Here is a 25,527-nt window from a genome sequence, read left to right on the forward strand (position 1 = left end):
TGTCAGTCCATGAATCTCACTAAACAAAACATTTTAACTGCAAATGAGAAAATTCTACCAATAACCAGGTTGTGCCAACATAGAGTTGAAGAATGTACTTTTTATCATTTCTTGACTATGTTACAGAACATTTTTAAAGGTCACTAAGAAGTAATGTAAACCTGCTTTTATACTATGTGAGGTCTCTTCCAGCGTTGGTACTGTATAGTTGTTTACAAATAAAAGATAAATACGTAAGATCTGGTGTTTAGGAAGATTTGTTCTTCCTTAGTCTTTCTGGTGGCCAGCCTTGATAAATTTAGCAGGTTTCAGGCAGTAGACAGATACGTCAGGCCTATATACTAGGACCATAACACAAGCTTTGACATGTGGAAAAGCCATTTTATTTAATTGCTCTAACAGCAGAATTCAGTAATCATCAGCCTAGGATCAGAATGTAGTGCAGAGGTTACAATTTTTGTGGTATTGTTAGATTAATGTAAAGTACTAATGATTCTGTAGAGGCACAAGAAGCAGGAACTTTACTGGAAGGTATCTTACTTGCCTGGCAACATCTTCCACAAGGATTTATGAGAAACCAAATCATGTGATGCTGCATCTGTTTTTGTGATGATCTACACACTGTAAGAGTAGCATATTAAATGTTTAGAATTAACTTATGGAAAATCCAATATCCAATATAACACAATACACTACACCAGTAACAGACCTAGGGTGTGCATTTTAAGTGCAACTTTTAAATGAAATATCATTTTGTATTTTTTTGATCAATAAGGGCAAATGAGTATGGAGCCCTCACTTAAGTCAGTGAGAAGCCAATTAACAAATAACTATGATAACAAGATGCAGAGGTGGATGAACACAGTAGGCCAAGCAGCATCAGAGGAGCAGGAAAGCTGACGTTTTGGGTCCAGACCCTTCTTCAGAAATGACTATATTATTTCTACATAATAGCTGCTCAGGTTCTCTGAAATTCACCATATTGATGAGTGCAGAGAATGAATGTATGGTAGAAACTGAAGAGAGAGCAGTGAATCTCAATTTTGGGTGCAGCCTGTTTCTGCCATTGTTTCTTCATTACTTGTCTTCTCCCTTAATTTTCTGCAGAAACCTGTGCTCTCCTTGGGAATTCATTTGTTTAATCCCTTGGTAGTCACAATGGAAATATTATCAAGTGATGGATTGTAAGAATCCAGGATAGCTGAAAATCAGACTAGATGGATTAAGTTGAAATTAACACTGTATTTTTGTAGGACCATTTTTATAATGTAAAAGATCTTCCTCATCTACCCTTCTCAGACCTCAGTTCCATATTTAGAATAGTAAGTTTCAATTTTATTGACTGCTATTTGACTAATTCCTCTGCTGCTTGGACAGATGATGATGCTTGTGGCAGTGCCTGTCTCCATAATTTTATGTCCAAAGGCAGGTAGCCATATTTCCATCAGCAAATCAGGATTCCTGGATTTTGGCCCCACTTTTAATAACCATAACACTGAATTACTGAGAAATCCAAAAGAAATTTTTGATTCATATTTGCCTTCATATTGCTGACGTTTTGTAAATTGATATAAGTTTCTTTTGCCTAATTTTAAAAAATCTTCTCATCTTTCATTCTTAGGGATCAGGAAGGTGGGAATTATGGACTGAAAGATTGAACTCTGTTCCCCCCATTCCAAAGGATGCAGAGTTCAATCAAATTATTGTACCAACTAAAGATACCATTCGTTATATGGAACTTATGAAACTTATGACAACAAATCAAAAACCTTCTATGTTTGTGGGTCCAACTGGAACAGGGAAAAGTGTTTACATTATTGTAAGTGTTCTCTCAGGATTGAAACATTGGCTTAATAAAATAAAGTTAATCAATTACATCATTTGACACAACATCTGTAACACTTAGTAGTGTTTTAAAAATTAAAATATTAATTAGTTAGTAATACTAGATTACAATAATATTGAATTATTTTTGAAACACATGAAATTTCTGTCACTCTATTAAAGAAGAAGGGTGGATTGTTTGGGGCAACAGTGTTAATAGTTATATCATTATTGGAGAAACAGGCCTGAAACTGATTGGTGATACGTACTACATAATATGTCTGTGAACAAAAACTTCTAAGGGTACAAAGACTAGTGTCTAGCTATCTAAGTTCTGGTGTAGAAATCTAAATTACCAAATTACATTACATTGGTTGAGTATATCCAAGTTGGAAATGTCGTTCATAGTTACTTTTAAACTGAAGGAAAAGATAGTCCAAAGGGCGCAGTAGAAACTTTGCAGTTTGCAGTTGGGGCAGGCAATGATCAGCATCTGATGTGAGAAAAACTGGCTAGGATTAAATCATTGCAGTTTGAAAACTAGCTGTGTAAGCATATTTTGCAGAGTATAATTAACATTTTATCCCTATATGTGAATAGTAAGGCCATAAAATACCACCTATGTGCAGTTTTGTAGATGGTTTCTAAATCTAGCATTATAAACTGATCCATAGTGTTAAAATCCACCCCTGCCCTCCGCCGCAGGATTCTTATTTTGCAATAGGAACTCTTGTATTCATAGAATGATGGAATTTTAATGCTTGGAGGGAGACCATTCAGTCTATTGTACACATTGTGGCTCTTCAAAAGAACTATCCAAATCCCCTCCCCAGCTTTGTTTCCCACAATTCTGCTAACTTGCTTTCTCCTCAATTTATCGAAACCCTTTCGTAGTTACTAGTTAGTCTGCTCCCACCAGCCTTTCATGCAGCGTGTTTCAGATTATAACAGCATGCTGGATATTTTATTTTCCTTTTGTCACTTTTGGTTTAATTGTCAAAAAATTCCAAACATGTCTATGCCTTTTATTTACCAATCCTATCATAGGAAACAATTTATTCTCAGTTATTCCATCAAAAACCTAAATAATTTTAATAGGTCCATCCAATCTCTGATTAACCTTCTCTGCTGTAAGCACTATCTCATTTTTTTTCCAGTCCATCCACCTCACTTAGGTTTCTCATTCCTGCAGGGAACCATTCGACAAAATCTCTTCCTCACCCTGTGTAGTGATATCTTTGATGTCCTTTTTAAATTGTGGCCCCCAAAATTGATCATAGTTCACCAGTTGGAACCTTATCATTGTTTTATAAAGATTTAGAATAACTTTTTAGTAACCAGAAGCTTGCTGTATAAAGACAAAGCCAAGTCTCCCCCTTGCCTTTTCAACAGCTTGCTCAGATTGTATCACTGCCTTTAAATACTTATGCACATGCCCAGGTTGCTGAACTCCCCACTTTAACACTGAACTGCAGCAAACCTTTTATTAATCAGCACCAAATTTAGATTATGTTGGTTCTCTTTATTCTCTCTTCCAAAACGAATCACATCATACTTCTCTGTGCTAAATTTCATCTGCAACATTTTTGCCCATTTCATCAGTGTGTGACCTTCTGAAGCTTAAACTATTTCAAACCAGTAAATTTTCAATCTAATGTTATCGGCAAACTTTGAAATTATTCTCCATATATCCACATTTAGGCTATTAATATGGTATGCATTATATAAAAAGATACAGTGAACCTTAGGGAACACCATCCTGTTCTGGTGGCTGCCAGCATTTGTAGTGTGGAAACAAAGTTATTAGTTGTGTACATGTTCAGTTTTTTATGAAACAAATGCCTGACACCGATCACTGTAGAACAACTGGCCACAGGCCTTTTCACTGGATTTTTGAGACATTGCTGTCTCTCCACTGGCATGGGATTGGCATGCTCCTTTTCTGCCAGGTCAGCTGTCTGCTTCTCAGTAGGGTTGAGGATTAAAACAGCTACAGTCGCGGCCCAGTCCCTTGTGTTTTGAGTGATCTTGTTGTGCAAACAGAGACAGAGGGTGATTGAATTTAATTGTAATGGTTATTTGAATATTTTATGAGCATACACAATCATGATAGGTCTTGGGACTCTCTTAGAAGTGAATATGAAGTGCATTGCCCAGGAACTGTCAGGAATTGACAGCTTTAAGTGGTGATAAGCTCTTCAGAACATATTATCCATGTGGTGCAGCTGACTGTTCTCTATTGTCATGCCTGTGTGGTGGCAGTGTTAGACTGAGCGATGCTACAATGGGTAACATTTTGCAGTGACAAGATCATACCACTTAACCTTGCCATTGAGCTGGAGATAGTTTATCCTTTCCTGCCTTGGATTTGGGTTATTTCGTGTGGTTCACTGGTACAGACCTGCATTGTCATCTTTCTTCATGCCACTTGTGTCTGACGGGGGAGCTTTGCACTGCCATTCTTTTTTCTGTAGTTAGGACTAGAACCACTTTGAGGCATTAATGGCAGTTTCAGTACATTCCAAGCCATCTCACAGACAGGTGGGCGAAGCAAAAAAAACTTCCAGTGATGCTAGGGGCTTGCTGTGAATGATGGTCTGTCTAGGTAGACTTTAATGATGATGCCAAGGCTTCCAGCCCTGTAAGGTTACAGTGGGGCAAGACCTTCCGACCTATTTGTCCCATAAGATTCACCGAAAACATGCAAAATTACTCACATGATTCCATGGCGTTCAGCTCAGTACTTAAGCAATAAAACTTGTCTCAAGTCTGAGCTGTGGTGATGTCCTTTAACGTACTTGATGCCAAACTAGAATTCATAATGGAGATTTCTGCCCTCTGGATTCTTAGTCAAACCACATGTCAATTTGCATAAGGGCATGCAGATTAAAGACACATTGCCGATGTATCACAGGCACTAGTACTTGCGAAAGAGCTGTTTTATTGGGGTGGGCTGCATTGAAACCCAAGCTGTTATCCTGGCAGTAGGTTGGATTTTAAAGAAATAAAATGTTGCAGGAGTGGAAATTGTCTTTGGCTGATGGTAGGAAAGTTCAAAAAGTAGCAATAGACATATCAAGTCTTTGAAACTGAACAGCATTTTTGATAAAATTAAACACAGTGGGTCAGGAAAGAACAGTACATGGTGGAAATAAATGAATAGTTGATCCATTTATTATACAGACAAAGGGTGAAATCTTATTCACTTTCCAGGACCGAGAAGCCAGATGGCTGGGGGATCTTGCATGAGCTGGAAGTAATGACTTAGATTTCCAATGATATGTTTGATAAAAGGGTATCATGCCAGAATTCAGTTCTCCTTCCCAATTAAGTTATATGCTAGTGAGTGATACTTATCTTTAGATTTAGGACTGCCTAGCAGTTGAATGCAGCAGGTGAGGTAGCCAGTTTACTGTAGTTGGAGTGAGTAACCACGGTTATTTCCTTTTTGTGGAGTGATCTTTACTGATGCAGCAATTAAGGTTGGCTGGAGGACTTTTTTTTAACCTAGAGTTAGGCCAAAAACTCCCTTCCTTCTTTTGTTCAGCTTAGACATGATGATATTTTGCCAGTAGTACTGCTAGCCCAATGAAGTAGACACGAGCAAATGAAGGACCTATTGTCCTTAGGAGTCAAATTCATAAAGATGGCTGGCAGTTTTTAAACGCCTTCAGTGAATGACCATAAACATTGTAATAGCTAATCACATTGAAGGGTTACTCCCGGCATGAAAAGAACGGAATGTATAATTGAAATTTTGCAGGCATTATATTTTGCTATCAATCTCGTTAATACTCTACTTTAGGATTATGGTAAAAAATATATTGAATTCAGTGGAATATAAAATTTCATATTTTTGATGTTATTAGAAAAAATAATTACATGTCACCAACATAATAGACCATTAATTTTAGCTGTGTAGTTTTAGCTGTGTTTTGAGAATTGAAATGTATGTTCTGTACATTAATAAACTTTTTAATGTTTTCTTTTAGGACTTCCTATTAAATCATCTGAACAAAGACATTTATAAGCCATTGCTGATTAACTTTTCAGCCCAAACTACTGCTGCTCAGACTCAAAATATCATCATGTCGAAACTGGACAAAAGAAGGAAGGGTGTTTTTGGCCCACCTTTAGGCAAAAAAATGGTAGGAAATTAAGACTTGAAAATAATAACCAAATAACTTGTAACATTAGAAAAATAGTGAATGTGTATTACAGCTGAGAATCATTTGAAGCTTTTTGACAACCTGTATTCTGCTTAGACTTGAGGGCTTCCCCTTTCCATGACCATGGTTCTTGAAATGAGTTTGTGAATACCTGCTGACAAAAGATGGCTGAGTGAGTGATAGATATAGTAATTTCAGATGAAGACTGTAGGTTTCCTATGCCAGTAAGTCAAAAATGCATAAGGCCATAAGATTATAAAACTGAAGCTGAAATAGCGTGTTCGGTCCCCTGGGTCCACTCTGCCATTCAGTGAGATCACGGTTGTTCTGATAATCCTCCATTCTACCTTCCTGCCTTATCCTAATAATCCTTACTTATTAAAAATCTGTCTATCCAGCCTTGAATATGCTTAATGACCCACCCTCAACAGCCCTATGTGATGAAGAAGTCCACAGATTTACCACCTTCTAGGAGAAAAATAATCCTCCTCATCTCTGTCTTAAGTGGGTGACTCCTTACTCTAAGAATATGCCTTCTGGGCCTATACTCTTCAACAAAAGGGGACAACTTCTTCTACTCTACTCTGTCAAGCCCCTAAAAATCTAATGTTTTGATTATATCTCTTCTTATTTTCTAAACTCCAATTGATACAAGCCCTACACACTCAACTTCCCCTCATAAGAGCATCCCTCCATACCCAGAATCAATTTCATGACCCTTGTCTGGACTGCCTCCATTATCTTTCATTAGATGAATGGACCAAAACTATTCGAGCTGTGATCTGACCAATGCCTAGTTTTAACAAGTTCTCCCTATTTATAGACTACATTTCTTTTGAGTCTGTAAGAAAGGATGCAATAACAAAATGTTTAGAAACCTGAAATATAACCAAGCAGAGTCGTCATGGCTTCATAAAAGGAAAATCATGTCTGGCAAATAAAGCCAATACTTCATTTGCCTTCCCTGTTTCCACTGAGTTTTTTTTTGTAATTCATGCACTAGGAACCCCAGATTCCTCTGTGCCATAGCTTCCCATTGTCTTTCCACATTTAAGTAATATCCTACTCTTCCATTCTTCCTGCCAAGTGTTTAAGCTATTATTTTCTCACATTATACTCCATCTGCTATTTTTTGCCTATTCAGTGCACCTTCCTATATCTCTCTATAGACTCATTGTGTCATCCTCATTACTATCCTCCCACATATTTTTGTCATTCACAAATGGATAATGTATTGCTAACAATACATTGATCTGTCACCCAGGTTATTAATATATGTTGCAATTAATCATAGCCACAGCGCTGGTCTGTGTGGTACTCCACTAGTTACAGATTGCCATCCTGAAAATGCCTTCTTTATCTCAACTCTATTTTTTATTGGTTGCCTACTCCTGTATTCATGTTAATCTACTACCCTCAACATCCCAGGATTCTTATCTTATTAAGTAGCCTAATGAATGTTTCCTTATCAAATATCTTTTAGAAATCCAAACATAATACATCTACTGCCTCCTCTTTACCTGCCTCAAAGAACTGTAATAAATTTGCCAGGTAAAATTTTCCTTTCATTCAGCCATGATAACTCTGCTTGGTTATACTTAGAGTTTCTAAAAGCTCTGATTTTACATCCGTAATTATGGATACTAACATTTTGCCAACAACTGATGTTAAGCTAACTTGCCCAAGATTAACTATTCTTTTGTTTCTCTCTCTTTTTCAATAAGGGTCCTACATTGATGGTTTTCTGATCTTTTGGAGTTTTTTTACAATCTAAGGATTCTTGGATGATTAATATCAATGATCCCTGTTGCAACTTCCTTTAAAATCCTAGGATGCATTAGTCTTCCAGATATATTTTCTCTAGTAATTGTTGTTGCTGTTCATCTCCTCCGCCACAGCCCCCCCCCCGCCCCGACTCCACCTCCACCCTAGCTCCTTCATTATTTTGTATTTTTAGAATATCATTAGTGGCCTCTACGGTGAAGAGTGATGCAAAGTATTTATTGAACTCCTCTGTCATTTCCTAGCTCCCCATTATTATTTCCCCAGCTCCATTCTCCAATGGCTCAGTGTTCACTGTTGTCTTGTTCTTCCTTTCTGTATATTTGAACAAGCTCTTATTGTTAATTTTTATGTTATTTGCTAGTTACCCTCATAGCTGCTTTCTTCCTTTTTTGATGATCTTTTATTGGCTTTTAAAACTTTTCACATCCTTTGCCACGTTATATGTTTTCTTTTCAATTTGATACTGTCCTTAATTTCTGTGGTTAACCAGGTTAGATTCTGTTCAGAGTGCCAGATCAGAATATTTACCCTTAGGCATTTTTATTTTGTTTGTATCATTATAAGCTACAATTCCAAATTATGTTGGCATCACATGCATAATGCCTGATTTAAAATTTTGCAGATTTTCTAAATGCCAAACATGATTAGAAATAATTAGTAAAAATCTGGTTCTGAAATGCAACATTTTTCAGTGTTAACTCTGTGTTATTACTTTTTCCAGGTTGTGTTTGTGGATGATGTGAACATGCCACAAAGAGAAGTCTATGGTGCTCAGCCACCCGTTGAGCTTCTACGTCAGTGGTTAGACCATTGGAATTGGTATGACCTAAAGGACTGCAGTACAATTAAATTAGTGGACATACAAATCATGTGTGCAATGGGACCACCAGGTGAGTTCTTAAGGGACATGTGTGTTTCAGTGCTATTATAAAACAAATTATAAATATTTATGAAGATGGCAAAAATAATAATAGAAACAAACAGTCTTAAAAGTATTGAAACAACTGTGGTGTTTATGATACTTGTTTCATCCAAAGAATAACAGCAATAACTATTTACATGTATAGTGGTTTTAACATAATGCCATGTTCCAAGTTGCTTCACAGTGGTATTATAAAGCAAACTAGGACGTAGGACACTGGACTACATAAGCAAATAATGGTTCAGATAACCAAAACGTGGTCAAAGATTTAGGTTAATGGAGTGATTTAAAGGAAGAAAGCAAAGTAGGGAGGCAGAGAGGTGCAAGGCAAGTCCAGAATTTGAAGCCAAGGTGGTGGCGTATTGTTAATCTCATTGGATTAATAATCCAGATCCACAGGCTAATGTTAGGACAGGGGTGCGAATCCCACAGTGGCAGATGATGGAGTTTAAATTTAGTAAAGCCTGGAATTAAAAGCTCATTTCACAGTAGCCATTGTCAGTTGTTATAAAGTTCCACCTGGTTCACTAAAGTCCCCACCTGGTCTGGCCAACATGTCATTTGAGGTCACAATAATATGTTGACTCTTAATTGCCCTCTGAAATGGCCTAGCAAGCCACTCAGTTCTAACAAACTGCTATGAAGTCTAAACAAAGTAATGAAACCTCATGATCATCTGACTTCAAACTGGGCACCAGAAGTGACAACACCATAAACAGCCCTGTTATGTCACTCATAGCACGTTCCATCGCTTGTGGCTTCAGAAACCTACATTGGCTCCAATTCACAAGCAACATCTTGACATTAGATTTCTCATGCGTGTTTTCTGATCTATCACTGAACTTGCCTGATCCTTAACTCCATCATCATATTGAGTACCATAGCCCTCTAAGTTACCTGTGCTTCTCTAATTATGGTCTCTTGTAAATTCCCAATCCAATGTAATTACTCCATCATAATTTTCCGTGCTTTTTTTAATTGTTTGTTGGATGTGGGTGTCTGGCTGTACAGGACAACAGTGAGGCCACTTTTAGAGGTTAGAGGGATATGGGTCAAATCCTGGAAAATGGGATTAGATCAGTTTGGTATAGCTCAAACTGTCCAATCCCAGAAACAAAGTGTGGAGCTGGATGAACACAGCAGGCCAAGCAGCATCTCAGGAGCACAAAAGCTGACATTTCGGGCCTAGACACTTCATCAGAGAGGGGGATGGGGAGGGGGAACTGGAATAAATAGGGAGAGAGGGGGAGGCAGACCGAAGATGGAGAGAAAAGAAGATAGGTAGAGAGGAGAATATAGGTGAGGAGGTAGGGAGGGGATAGGTCAGTCCAGGGAAGACGGACAGGTCAAGGAGGCAGGATGAGGTGGTAGGGAGGAAATGGAGGTGCGGTTTGAGGTGGGAGGAAGGGATGAGTGAGAGGAAGAACAGGTTAGGGAAACGGAGACAGGCTGGGCTGGTTTTGGGATGCAGTGGGGGGAGGGGATGAGTTGGGCTGGTTTTGTGATGCAGTGGGGGGAGGGGAAGAACTGGGCTGGTTTTGGGATGCAAAAGGGTCTAGGCCCGAAACGTCAGCTTTTGTGCTCCTGAGATGCTGCTAGGCCTGCTGTGTTCATCCAGGTCCACACTTTGTTATCTTGGATTCTCCAGCATCTGCAGTTCCCATTATCACCAATCCCAGAAACATCCTTGTTAATATTTTCTGAACCCTTTCAATTTCAACAACATCTTTCCTATAGCAGGCAGGTGACAATTGAATGCAGTATTCCATAAGTGGCCCCTCCAATTTCCTCTGCAGCCATAACATGATGTCCTAACTCCTATACTATTCAGAACGGTGAGCATGGTGGCTCATTGGTTAGCACTGCTGCCTCACAGTGCCAGGGACATGAGTTTGATTCCAGCCTTGAGTGACTGTTGGTGTAGAGTATGCCAATTTTCCCTGTGTCTGTGTGGGTTTCCTCCGTGTGCTCCGGTTTCCTCACTTAGTCGAAAGATGTGCATGTTAGGTGGTTTGGCTATGCTAAATTGCCCAGAGTGTTCAGGGATGTGCAGGCTTAGGTGGGTTAGCCTGATCCTTAACTCCGTCATCTTGGAAAATACAGTGTTACAGGGATAGAGAGAATGGTGGGTCTGGGTGGGATGCTTTTTGGAGAGTTGGTGTGGACTTGATTGGCTGAATGGCATGCTTTCATACAGAAGGGATTCTATAAATATCTACTCAATGCTCTGATGAATGAAAGCAAGCGTAACAAGTGACTTATTCACCACTCTGTCTAACTGCAGCTCCACTTTCAAGAAACTATGTACCTGTATCCCTAGGTCTCTTTGCTCGGCAACACTTCCCAGGGCCCTACTATAAACTCTGTAAGCCCTGCCCCAGTCTGCCTTACCAAAATGAGACATCTCATATTTATCGAAATTAAACTCCATCTGCCACCCCTTAGCCCATTGGGCCTTCTGATAAAGGGTCTCATTGTACTGTGAGATAACCTTCTTCACTGTCCGCTACATCACCAATTTTGATGTCATCTGTAAACTTACTAACCACACCTCTTATATTCACATCCAATTCATTTATATAAATGATGAAAAGCAGTGGACCCAGCAGTGATTCTTGCTGTACATTGCTGGTCACAGGTCTCCAGTCCAAACCAAACTCTTCCTTCTCTCTCCCAATTTGCTTCTCTTATTTTTTTCCGCTTCATATTTAATTTGATTCTCAATTATGTTATTACCTGATATCTGTCATATGCAATCTTTCTTTTAGCTTCATCGCACTCTGTATCTCTTCCTTCATCTAGGGATTGCTAAAATGTTTTGCCTTCCTTCCCCCCTTAGGGCAATGTTTTGTTCTCACTTTTCTGCAACTATGAACACTAAGCCAAATCCAGAAGAGAAAGCCAAATTTTTCCAACATCTTGATTCTACTTATGTACATCAGTTAACAGAAATAATTGACGTTGACTGATAAGAAAATCCCTAGTGTCTGTCTTTTTAAAAATTTGTTGTAGGGACGTGGGACATCTCTGGCTAGACCAGCATCCAGTGCCATTCACTAATCCATTGCCTTTGAGAAAATTGTGGTGAGCTACCTTTTTGGAGCACTGCGATCCAGGAGGATGTTAGTTCTTTTATTTAGTATTTTCAAGTGTTCCCATAAAGTGTTTCTTCTATGCTTCAAAACTGCAGAGCTACCAGAAAATATATTTCGGATGACGTTGAATTCTCTTTTGTGAGTGTGACTGAGAATAGTTTGAAGAACGGGAAGGTCCTGTCAGCAGTCAATTGCACTGCGAGAATGTCAGGTTTCTGGGCACAGAACTCTCAGCAGAGCCCCTGTCACCTTTGTTGTATTCTTAGAGCTGACCACTTGGTCCATGTTCGATAAATTTGCTTTGTGTTCTCTGTTCAGAGCCCTGACACAAATTCAAGCTGGGTTCCATCTGAACTCCTGCATAGAAGCTCAATGGTGCACTCTGCAATATTCCTGGTATTTATCGTAAGCCTTCTTTGTTAAACCATGCACAACATCAGGAAAATTCTCATTTTTTCTGATTTATAAATGCATTGATTGTAGTTTTCAGCAGAAATAAGTAGATTAACTATTTAGTGTATGTGATGAGCTGACCAGTTCTAATGAATGGCCACTGGAATCGAAACGTTAAACCAGTTTTTCTGTCCACAGATGCTGCCAGACCTTCTCCAGCACACTTTTTTGGAGTTTTGCTTTGGTGAGCTCCAGACACCTGGTAATTGGTCACCCAAAGTGTAAATTTCACAGGCAATTAACCTGCTGTTATTGCACCGGGACTTCCAAGGGATCTGGTTGCACATCTTTCAGTGTATATCCTGTCTCTGACTATCTGGAGGCCAAACATTCTGTGCCTATATATCCATAATAATTAATGTAAATTTTGTGGCGATTTGGCTTCCATTCTGTTTGTGAATAATGCGTCTGATTTTTCTGAATGGCAATGATGTCCTCTGTTAATAACAAAATTATGTTGGTCTTAGGTGGTGGTCGAAACCCAGTTACACCTCGATTTATGAGGCACTTTAATATTGTGACTATTAACGAGTTTCAAGACCAAACTATGCACATCATTTTTTCTCGAATACTTACCTGGCAGTTTACTCTAAGGTATATTACTCTACTTAAAGAATTAAATGTTCGAATGAACTGGCAGAAGCTTCAGTTAAATTTCAAAAACTTAGTGTTCTTTAAAAATGTCTGCATAGACAAAAGCTTAGAGTGTTCTGTTAAGATGTTCCTAAAAATTATGTTCTCACTTTTTTGTTTTTAGTTTCTTGGTTTTATACTTTAGTCTGGAATTTTCTTGAAATGACCATTTGTTGTTCAGCATTTTGAACAGGTAGCATCCACTTAATGTTTCTTGAGGAAACTACACATGCTTCCTGAATGTTTTCAGCTGCACAGCCCATTGCACAGGTCTTTTTGAAAAGTGATTTAAAAAGATCTGTGTATTAGCTAGCCAGAAAGAAACTTCTGTGCAGCAGTCTGCATACTTTATCATCATGTTTGTGGACAAATATGCAGATGAGGAACTATTGTTGGCTGTTCTTTTTGTCTCTGTGAAATTGCTTCACAGACATTTTTATTATGCTTGGATAGAATTATGAATATAGTGTAAAAGTGCCACCTGTGACTATTGGCCATCAGAACAAACCACCAACCTAAAAGCGATATTAGCACGACTTCAGCATTTGAAGCCAGAATATTGAAAGCAGGATGTGTAATCTTCAAAGTGGGTGTCGCCAAGTCTCATATGAAGTTCCCTCATGCCACATAGAGGGAGGTGGTACTGGCACTGCCTACCAGCACACTTTCACTGCATAGGACTGTGGAACAATAGAACAAAGAACTGTATAGCATAGTACAAGCCCTTCAGCCCAAGATGCTGTGCTGAACGTTTACCCTAAACCTAAGGTCTATCCAACTTCCACCCTACCTTATATTATCATCCATATGCCTATCTAATAGCCGCTTAAATGCCCCTAATGAGGCCAACTCCATTACCCACTCCGGCAATGCATTCCATGCTCCTACCATTCTCTGAGTAAAGAACCTACCCCAGACATCTCCCCTATATCTACCTCCACTCACTTTAAAACTATGCTCTCTCGTAATAGCTACCACCACCCTAAGAAAAAGTCTCTGGCTATCCACTATATCTATATCTCTGATCATTTTGTACACCTCTATCAAGGCACTTCTCATCCTTTGTCGTTGTAGAGGGAATAGCCCTAGCTCTCTCAACCTTTCCTCGTAAGACCTTCCCTCCATTCCAGGCAACATCCTGGTAAATCTCCTCTACCTTTTCCAACGCTTCCACATCTTTTCTTTAATGAGGTGACCAGAACTGGACACACAATAATAAACAGATTTTCTCTGAATAATAAACAGATTTTCTCTGAATGGCAGACAGTGACTAATGACATAACACAGTGATCCGCACTTGCATCAATATATAGTAATGATTTGAATGAGGGAACGAAATATAACATTTCAAAATTTGAACATGACTAGGTGGGAGGCTGAGCTGTGATGAGTATGCAGAGATGCTTCAGTATGATTTAGCTTCCTTGGATAAGCATATGGATGACGAAGGGATAGTGTAGGGGGATGGGCTTAGATTAGTTCACAGGCCGGCGCAACATCGAGGGCCGAAGGGCCTGTTCTGCGCTGTATTGTTCTATGTTCTATGTTCTATGTTCAATACTCCAGATGTGGCCGAACCAGGGTTTCGTATAGCTGCAGCATAACTTCACGGCTCTTGAACTCAATCCCTCTATTAATGAAAGCTAACACACCATACGCCTCTTAACTACGCTATCCACCTGAGTGGCAGCTTTCAGGGAACTGTGGACATGAACCCCAAGATCCCTCTGCTCTTCCACACTGCCAAGAATCTTTCTGTTAATCCTGTATTCTGCTTTCAAATTTGTCCTTCCAAAATGAATCACTTCACACTTTTCAAGGTTAAATTCCATCTGCCACTTCTCAGCCCAGCTCTGTTTCTTATCAATGTCCCTTTTTAACCTAGAATAGCTCTCTGCACTATCCACAACTCAACCCACCTTCATATCGCCCACAAACTTACTAATCCACCCTTCCACTCCTACATCCAAATCAATGTTATAAGAAACAATGTTATATGAAATTGCACATGTTCAAAAGTCCAGGCAATATAAAAACGATGACCTTATCTGTTTTTTTTCCCTGCACAGTTGCGTCAACAGCACCACTTTCACTCTCTTAAAGCAGCATGTTAAAATCTGCTCCTTCTCAACATGTTTTGGCTGAGGAAGTGTTACAGTTACGCATCTTATGCTATGCTACGCAGCTTAGCAATTACTACCACATTTGACTTTCAACCACTTTCTCTACTTTAGCAATTTCCTCCACACATACTTACTTCATCTCTCCTATAATGCTAATTGACTGTCATTCCAAAATTGGCTAGATTCCCATTTTAATTCCACGATCTTGCAATGCCTAACATCGTGGGACTTTAACTGAGGGTCCAGAAAAGCAAGGGGTAAGACATGGACGTGCTTTTAACAGAGTCTCACTTCCTTGTGATCTTTTTAATCTTCCCTCAGATAGCCCCCTAACATTTCTCTTTGAGCCATGAGCTGAAGAGCACTTTGCTGTAATTAAGTGAAATTTGGACAAGCATATGGACGTACATGGAATAGTGTAGGTTAGATGGGCTTCAGATTGGTATGACAGGTCGGCACAACATCGAGGGCCGAAGGGCATGTACTGTGCTGTAATGTTCTATGTTCTATGTTCTATGAAATACTGAATGGGGAAGCCTCCATCCTATCTATAATGACAAACTGCAGCTGTACAGGACATTGGTGAAAATCTTGTTGCATCAGATGTTCCATGCAGACAGCCATTTTTTCATGGATTTATGGCATCTGAACAAATGTTTGAGATATCATGACACACGTGTTGGAAACTAACACCTCCAGTCTCTAACTGTATGCAGTGCCTCTGGAAATGAACCTCATATTTCTCTGCTGCTACTCAAGAACAATGCTTCAAATGGATGACTTGTTCCCTGCTCAATTGACACTTAACAGTTGTGCTTAGCTAAACAATGCTAGGAGGATCTTGTGACCTCAGGTGGGGAACTCTGCTGTTCTTATTACTGAAACCTCCTTCTGCTCACATGATTTATGGGATTCACCAAGCGAGATCCTGACGATATCCCATTGACCTTCCATCATGATATATGTGTTGGGCTGGTGGAAGTCTTGCCTGAGTAGAATGATTGTGCTTTTTAAGATTGTTCAACCTTTTCTATGGGCTTATCACCTTCCTCTAGCAAAATTTCCTCTCCCATGTTTCAAAGAACTTTGGGAATATGTAAAGACAGGACCTAAGAACAGGAGTAAGCCATTTGACTATTTGATCATACTCTGTCATTCGATAAGATTATGGCTATCCAACTTTGTCTCAACCTCACTTTTCTATCTGTTCCCATAACCTTTGGCTCCCTTGTCTACAAAATGTTTTCCATTGAGAGACACAAATTGGAACTCACTAGTGGAAACTGTTCAAAGTCATCATTGTGCTAATGGGCACATTAATGTCAGTAATTTCAATTCAACTTGAGAGTACTCTGTGCCATAACCTTTGTGAAATCCAATTCCTTCTCCTGCTGTCTGGAAGATCTCATTCTGCAACCCTGTTGTTTGTTGTAGCCTCTTCCTCCTTAGTGGCCAAGATGGCAATGAGTGGGTGACTACAATGGAAGCTCTGTCCTCTCTCCTAGCTGCAAGGAGAATTAAGTGTGTGAGAAATTGAATACTTAGAGAAGATGGAAGTTCATTTGTAGATGGTTAATGTTAGTGATGGATGTGAGAATGATGATAAGTGCCAGTGTCAGTTCTTCAGATGGTATTTGATTAAGTTTCTTGAGGGAGAGATGATTGGGTGGAACCATAAAATTTCTTGGTCTCAGAAGTATTGTTTAGCAGAATGTTATGGCAGTAATCACCTGCAGTTGAATCTTGAATATGGGATACCATTCAACTTTTATAGCTGTGATGGGGCCACTGTATTTCTTTAGGCACTTAATCTAATTTTGAGGCATTACTCTTCTGCTGCTGGCATCCTGAGCTGATTATGGTATGCTTGTTTTGCTTCTGAAGCTGATTTCTTATTCCTGTCTGCTGGGAACAGCTGAGATAACAAGGTGTGAAGCTGGATGAACACAGTAGGCCAAACAGCATTAGAGGAGCAGAAAAGCTGATGTTTCAGGCCTAGGCCCTTGTTCAGAAACGCTGGAACAGCTGTTTGCTTTCGGACCTTTCAACCTTTTGATTTCTGAACTAATTCTAGAAATGAAGAAGGAGTGGGGACATTATTGAGACTTCATCATTGAAGTTTCTGTTTCATCTTGTTCTGCTAGTTGTAGCATCCTTTCTTCTGCCCCTACATCCTTCTAAGTAAAGAGTGTTAATTAGTCAGGATTGGGCCATGATCCTGCCTGCCTGCCCTGATTGTTTGAGAAATCCAGAAATGAGATGCTAATGTGGCTGAGTTAAAAAGCCAAGTCCATTCCACAGACTTGCAGGTTCCTGATCTACTGTCAATCTTCCTTGCTGTTTGGTGTTACAATTCTGCCATGCGTTATCGCTTGTTTATAATCTAATAGCATAGTTGAAAATATCTGCAATAACATTGAGACTGAGAGTCATAGTAATGATTTGATGGATCTTCTGGTCAATTAATCGTGTAATTTGTCTTTTTATGAATAATAAAATCTACATTTTTACTATTACTAAAATCTTGATTGCATTTATCATATTCTCATTTAGATTCACTTTCCCACCAGAATTTGGACCTCTGACTTCACAGATTGTTAATGCCACTTTGGTTGTTTACAAGGAAGCAATGAAAAATCTCCTCCCGACACCAGCTAAGTCTCACTATCTGTTCAACCTGCGGGACTTTTCCCGAGTTATTCAAGGGGTGTGTCTTTCCAGTCCAGAGACATCAGAATCTCCAGCTGTAATCAAGCGTCTCTGGGTTCATGAGGTGAAATCTCTGCATACATACCTTACTGGGGCTGGGCCAGTTTTAATACTGATCTAATCTTCAACAAAAGTAAGAAATGCTTGTTGGTAGGTTACTAGTATTTAAAGAAAACAATCCCATAATTCCCATGAGGAATCATGTTTTTTTCTTAAATCAAGACACCAACAGGAGTAGGCCATTCAGCCTCTTGTGCCCACTCACTTATTTAACTAGATCATGACTGTGTTACAATCTACACTGAGACCTATAATCTTTAAGAGATTTTTTACTTCCAGTTGATAGCTGAAATATATGAAAAGGGTTCACGCTTTATAAATTTTACAGTAAATGACTAAAAGAACAGTTGATACAACATTAGTTTCTTTTTATAGGCCAGCTGCATTATAACTTACAAAAATGGTGGCTCCGATTTTATACTTATACATTGCAGTCACCATAGAATTACAATCCTCAGGCCCAAACTGTGTCTCCTTCTCACCTACACCAGATTTGAGTTATGGGCAGAGAGGCCAGGCTAGAATTTGCAAGACATAATCCCATTCAATGGTATTTAGTATTTGCAACAAATACTTGCAAAAGCCAATTATAGACCTCATAAGGAGCCCAACGCACTGTTGCAGGGATTAAAAAAAGTTGCATGTAGGCTTTCACCATGCAGCATATCTAACCAGTTAACCTAAGCAGATGGCTTACTATGTCTGTGATTGGGGCGGGGCTGTGATGGGTGTGGACCCGTAAATCAAATGTGGTCAGTGCATGATCGAGGAATGACAGAATGCCCAGTGGGAGCCACCCCATTTCCTCACTTCCAACCCCTCCTTATCCCCCAACTCTAGAAACACTAGCCCCAACTGTCTATGCCACATCATGTTGTCTTGGCTCCTCCATAATTTTCGAACTACAGGAGTGCTGTTCTGCCACCATGGCTACATCGTGGTGCTGCACTCAGCAACAGCTGCTGGCCACTAACTGACCAGAACCGGGTGGGACTTACACCCCCAACATCTTGATTGCAGACAAACGTCCACCAGTTGCTGTGTTGTTCCCTTGCTGATCGTCTAGCTGGCGGATGGGACCTTCCAGTACGTCAATAAGATTCTGATTTTAGCGTCTTCCCAGTGCAAACACAGATACTGCTGCTATTGTATCCAAGCGTATTTATTTCATATTTTCTTCCCAGTAAAACCGTCCAAACCTGTCTTTACTCATTTCTTTAAGGCAGACCTGAGAGCAGATCACATGATGCTCTTCATTTTACCATGAAAATGAATGAAACAGTCTCAGAATATTTATAATCTTATGAACATCGTAATTTTGACAACTGATGTGTTTTTTAAAAATTATTTTCTGTGATATCAACATCGCTGGCTGAACTGCAGGTTTTACGAGTCTATTATGATCGTTTGGTGGATGATGGAGATCGAGCATGGCTTGTTGACTGTCTCCGAGAAGTGACGGATAATCAACTGGAAGATAACTTCGATGAGCTCTTCATCCACCTTGATGCTGATGGTGATGGCACAGTGAAGGAAAATGATCTCCGTAGCCTAATGTTCTGTGATTTCAGTGATCCCAAAGGTGAAGACAAAGGCTACAGAGAAATCTTTGATAGTAGAAAGCTACGAAAAGTAGTTGAGGGTCATTTGGATGAGTTTAATAATCTCAGTAAGAAGCCAATGAATCTGGTTGTATTCAGATTTGCAATTGAGCATGTCTGTCGAATTTCCCGTATTTTAAAGCAGCCCCATAGCCATGCACTTTTGGTAGGGGTTGGAGGAAGTGGTCGTCAGTCACTAACTCGGCTTGCATCGCATATGGCTGACTACATTCTATTTCAAGTGGAAATTTCCAAGAGTTATGGTTCTACTGAATGGCGAGAAGATTTAAAACTAATATTTCGAAAAGCTACCGAAGGTGAGATGCAAGGCGTTTTTTTATTTACTGACACTCAGATTAAACAAGAGTCATTTCTAGAGGATATCAACAATTTATTGAATGCGGGAGAAGTGCCAAATCTCTTTGCAGTGGATGAGAAACAAGAGGTTTGTGAACGTATGCGTCTAATTGATCGTCAAAGAGACAAATCAAAACAGACTGATGGAAGTCCACTGGCACTTTTCAACATGTTTATTGAACGTTGTCGTAATCAGTTACATGTTGTTTTAGCAATGAGTCCAATTGGAGATGCTTTCCGTAACAGGCTGAGGAAGTTCCCAGCACTTGTCAACTGTTGCACCATAAATTGGTTTCAGGTAGGTGGATAACTTACTTGTTTTTTAGGAATGAAAATGTAATTACACTTGATTACCTCTGTGTTCATAAGTTTTCGAATCAGACAGAAAAAGGAGTAGGGGGTTTAAATTTCTCAAACTCGTTCCACCTGTTTTTCAATAAAATCATGGCTGATCTGTGACGTAGTGTCATATATCACAGAAGGATCAAACTTACATTGCGATAACAAGGTGTAGAGCTGGACGAACACAGCTGTTCGCCCAGCTCTGCTCCTTGTTATCTCGGATTCTCTAGCATCTGCAGTTCCTATTCTCTCTGACACAAACTTACATTGAAATTTCTGCAGTCACTTTTGATGAACTTGGTTTTTCAATTTTCTTCAAGATGGAGCTGTCAAGGGTTTCGGACCTGCAATTAGTCATCGGGCAAAAATTAAAGACATTTTAAATAAGCAATTGCGCCCAGAAGTGGCTTACACACAAAAGGAACATTGAAATATTAAGGCTGAAATCCATAAGACCATACGATTTGGGGCAGAATTGGGCCATTTGGCCTATTGAGTCTGCTCTGCCATTCCATTCTGGCTGTGATGTTTCTCAAGCCCACTTGCCAGCCTTCTTCTGGAACCCTTGATCCTCTTACTAATCAAGGACCCATCTATCTCTATCTTAAATAGACCTAATGACTTGGCCTCTATGGCCTCCTGCAGTATTTTCTACAAATTAGCCACGCTCTGACGGAAGAAATTCTTGTCTTAGTTCTAAAGGTTGGTCTCTTTGCTCAACGACTGTGCCTGCATGTCCTAATCTCTCCAATGTGTGAAACATCTTCTCCATTCCATGTGCAATCTTTCCAGGCCTCTGTGTTCTGTGAGTTTCAGTGAGATTCCCTCCCATCCTGTACAGAACCAAAATCCTCAACCAATCCTCATATGACAAGCCCTTCACAAGTTTTCAAGTCCTTATCAGCTGGATTTGTTAAACAGGTATTATTTCTGATGTATGTAACAACAAGAGATTATGATTTCTCTTTCGCTCCAAGCTTTAACAGGTGGTTTGCAAGTGATAGCAGTTGAGTCTGGCAGAGGGTCTGGGGGACCTGCAAGGAAGAAGTAATTTCAACTTTCACAGAAGTTTGCAGGACGCCATGGTCTGTATGTTTTTTGGGCGATGAGTGGAGATAGGGCATGTAGTAATATTGGAAAGCAAAGAGTTAGTCAATTTCTGAGGGTGGGGGGAGCTATTACGAGGGGGCATAGTTTTAAAGTAAGTGGAGGTAGATATAGGGGAGATGTCAGAGGTAATTTCTTTACTCAGAGTGGTCAGGGCATGGAATGCATTGCCGGAGTCAGCCTCATTAGGGGCATTTAAGCAGCTATTAGATAGTCATATGAATGATATAGTATAAGGTAGGGGTGGAGGTTAGATAGAATTTAGGATTAGGGTAAAAGTTCAGCACAACAGAGTGGGCCAAAGGGCCTGTACTGTGCTGTCCTGTTCTATATTCGATATCTGCCTTTGTGTTATGTCTCTTGGTATCTTTTTAGTTAGCATGGATCTATTCAATGTAATAGTTTTAAAATAGCTTTAAAATTAACAGTTGATCTAGTATCAATTACTGATTGTGGAAGATTGTTCCAAATTTTTATCACCATTTCTGTGTATGCATTTTCCTAATTACTCATGTAAATAGGCCAGCCTCCTCTTTTTTGGATTTTGCCCCTAGTCCCACAATCCCTAAACAGAATAATTTTCTCTCAATCTAATCAATCATTTTTCTTTATATCTTAAAATTTAATCAAAGCCCCCTTTAATCTTCTAAATTCCAGGAAATATAATCATAGCTTGTGTAATTTCTCCTCATGTATTATAACTTCTGGAGTTTGGATACCATTCTGGTAAATCTATGCAGCACTCCCTTTGGATAGGGTTACCCTTTTCCTCACATTTCACCCCAGCAGTCTTCACATTTCAAAGGATCATCCTTTGTAATTTTTGCCACATTCAATATGATGACACCATCAAATACATCTTTCCTTCTTTTCCATTGTGATCATTCCAAAGGAAACCTGTCCCTCTGTGACACTCTGGTTCACTCCTCTTTGTCTCCTACAGCATTTCCCCATTGAATTGCAGGAGGTATAATACTTGTTCTTTTATCCCCTTGCTCTTTACAGTTGAAAGCTCCAAGCACACCTTCCAGGTGAATCAGTAATTTAATTGTATTTCTCTCAATCTTGTATATTCACTGCTCATAATTTCTTCTCTGGAAGACCAAACATAGACTTGATGAACACTATGTGAACACTCTGTTCATTCTGCAAGCATGACCCTAACCTTCTGGTCACTTGCCATTTTAATACTTCACCTTCCTTTCATACTTAGATTGCTTGTCACTCAGGTTAACCTCATAGAATATGAGTTCTCTGATTTGGGGTTTCCAATCGGGGAGCCCTGGCTGACAGATATAAACAGGAGTGTCAGACATCCTATTCGGTCTGAGGGAGCTGCATTAGTGTCAAAGATTTTCCATGTATAAATAATGGCTGATGGAATACTGGCCTCAGTGGAGTTACTTCAGTTGCGCATGAGAGAAAACCACACTACTGAAGAAATTCATTTGTAACAGTCGTCTTTGGGTTGGGGTAAGCATTTCTGGCATCATTCTATTATTTGAAAAGCTTGACTTGTTTGATCCTGTCATCGAGGACTGAGCCCATTCAGGCTGCTGCTATTGTTCCAACTTTTTAAAAGAAGAAACACCCAAACTTCACAAGTTGTTTATCTTCTCATAGACTGGTTGACACCTGTTCCCCCAATCTCTCTCAAAGAAACCAGGACAAAACAACCCCTTAAAGCCACAGTATTGTCACATGAGGCAAATGGAGCATATGAGTTCGAGTTTTCAGATGAAAGTGGACACCCTCACCAGTCTGACTGAGCTTGATGGAACACCGCTTGAGAACAGGCAATGTGTAGCCTTCCACAGGACATATCCTAAATGGAGGGACTCTAGGTCAGCCCATAGTAAAACCCTAAAACAAAGCCAAGCCTTGGCCAAATGGTTAAAATTTTCTTCAGGATCCGGGCCGACAAGCCATTGTAGTTGCTGCCAGTATGCGGACTCAATGGAGGTAAAGAGTCCCACGAGGCTTAAACTTAGAAAGAGAACTCATAGACCGGTACCCAGGAGTCCACGCCCTGGAAAGGTAGCAACATCCAAATCAAAATAAATGTCAGGTTAAATGGTCACCCATTTTTAATGGAGGGCGACACTAGTGCAGCTGTTTCAGTGATTGCTTAACCAGTCTTTACCAAAATTCACGCTGGACTCCAACCCTTAAGTCTACACAAGACCTTGGCTAGACTGAGAACTTATACTGGGGAACCTTTGCAGATTAAGAGTACAACTTTGGCTTTGGTTTCTTATGAGAAGCAGCTGGTTCATTTACCACTGATTGTAGTAAAAGGCTCGAGCCCAAGCTTCATGGAGCAAAATTGGTTGAGAAAGATTCACCTAGATTGGCTCCACTTTCTTCGATTAGAAAAGAGCTGTCTGAGTGAAGTCTGAATTAAATACCAAGTGGTTTTTCAGGAAGGTCTAGAGACTATTAAAGGAGCCAAGACCACCCTGCATGTTGATCAGGAAGCAATTCTGTGATGCTGCAAAGAATGTCCAGGGCCGTTTGCCTCAAGGGCAAAAGTAGAGGCAGAAACCAGAAGGTTCGAAAGCGAAGGAATCATCAAACCAGTCCAATTTGCAGAATGGGCAGCACTGGTTGTACTGATTTTGAAGCCTGTAGGATCAGCTTGGCTTTGTGGGGATTTTAAATGATGTGGACTATAACCTGGTGTTATGTGACATGACTTTATGGATTTTACACAAATAGTAAACAGTTTTTTGCAGTTGGATAAATACCCAATCCCTTGCATAGAAACATTTATATGCGAAGTTAGCATTGGGGCTGTCTTTCATGAAGTTGGACAGGAGCCATGCATGCTTGCAATTATGGTTAGATGAGGATTCCCAGAAGTATATTGATGTCCATAAGGGTTTGTATCAATATTCAAGACTGCCATTTGGGGTCTTGTCAGCCTGTGTAATTTTTCAGCGGACAATGAGGAACATTTTACAAGGTCTACCTCAAGTTGCCTATTCTTTAAATGATGTGCCAATAACAAGACCTATAATGAGCACTTAGAGAACTTGGACAAATCCTTAAACATTTTTGCTAGGTAGGCATATGTTAAACGGGAAAACCTTGTGTTCCAAGTGGCCTACTTTGGCTACCAAGTCGATATAACTGGGCTACACCTGCAGGAAGAAAAAGTCGGGGGGATCAAAGGTCTTTGACTCTGATGTCCACAGAGCTTAGAGCCTTCTTTGGGCTGGTGAATTATTGTGGAAAGTGCATACATAAAATGGCCTCTATCCTGGCACCTTTACATCAACTCTTAAAAAAGGGACAACCTTAGAAAAAGTCGTACAGCCAAGCCATAGCTTTCAGGCAAGTGAAGGAACAGCTACCATGCTCTAAGATGTTGACACACTTTGATCCTTAGCGAAATCTGGTATGGACATGCAATGCCTTCCCATACGTTTTTTTCAGTATTAGCTCATAGGTGACCCAATAGAGAGGAACGGCTAATAGTGTGCGCATCAGGACTTCAGCTAATGCTGAGCATAAATGCCTAGCTGGAGAAGGAAGGATTGGTCATCATACTTGGAGTCAAGAATACCTTTATAGACATTGATTTTTTTTTAACAATACTGGACCACAAACTCCTGCTAGGTCTACTTAAAGAGGATAAGGCAGAACTGCCCATAGCTTCAGGCTGAATTCATCAATGGGTTCTAATACTAAGTGTATACATTTACAAGTTGGAACACCAATATCTGGGAAGCCAAGTAGCAAATGTAGATGCATTGAGTTGCCTCCCGCTGGAAGATGCACCACTGGTGATACCACCACTTGAAGAGTCCGTAATGGTTCAAAATTTTGTTGACACACTTCCAGGCACAGCTGACAATATCTGACTTTGGATGCCCGAAGACCTGGTCCAGGCAAAACTGAAACAGCTGGTGGTGATGAGAAAATCAAAGCACCTTCTCAAACAGTTTTAAAATCTTTTTGGAACTGGAGAGAACAGATCACAGTAGAGGATAGCATATTATTATGGTGAACAAGAGTGATTGTCCCAAGCAAAGGTGACCACAAGATACTGGCTGACCTCCTCCAGGTCATTCAGGGATTTCCAAAATGAAGATAGAAGTTATATCTGGTAGCTAGGATTGGATGAAGGCATTGCTGCATTGGTGGAGTTGTGCCCAGAGTGCCAACAAGGACAAAAATTAATGCCAGCAATCCTTCCACATTTATGGGAATGGCCAGGTAAAGCCTGGACTCAGTTGCACATCGACTATGTAGGTCCTTTCACGGGCTCAATGTTCTTTAATCATTCTGGGCATCCACTTAAAGCGGCTGCACATACGTAGAATTCATTCTAAAAACATGGGA

The 25,527-nt window shown here is 39.9% G+C and overlaps 1 protein-coding gene across 1 annotated transcript in view; it reads left to right on the top strand.

Annotated features, from left to right (window-relative positions):
- The window catches only part of dnah7 (dynein, axonemal, heavy chain 7), a 304,986-nt gene that overhangs the window by 136,200 nt on the left and 143,259 nt on the right, over nucleotides 1–25,527 (top strand). The window contains exons 35-40 of the mRNA XM_059647155.1: nucleotides 1,622–1,819; nucleotides 5,817–5,972; nucleotides 8,500–8,668; nucleotides 12,716–12,842; nucleotides 17,558–17,777; nucleotides 19,157–20,029. Of these exons, the coding sequence (XP_059503138.1) occupies nucleotides 1,622–1,819; nucleotides 5,817–5,972; nucleotides 8,500–8,668; nucleotides 12,716–12,842; nucleotides 17,558–17,777; nucleotides 19,157–20,029 (1,743 nt within the window). The remainder of the gene's footprint in view (nucleotides 1–1,621; nucleotides 1,820–5,816; nucleotides 5,973–8,499; nucleotides 8,669–12,715; nucleotides 12,843–17,557; nucleotides 17,778–19,156; nucleotides 20,030–25,527) is intronic.

The sequence above is a fragment of the Stegostoma tigrinum genome, chromosome 7, assembly GCF_030684315.1.
Source record: "Stegostoma tigrinum isolate sSteTig4 chromosome 7, sSteTig4.hap1, whole genome shotgun sequence".
Taxonomy (NCBI): domain Eukaryota; kingdom Metazoa; phylum Chordata; class Chondrichthyes; order Orectolobiformes; family Stegostomatidae; genus Stegostoma; species Stegostoma tigrinum.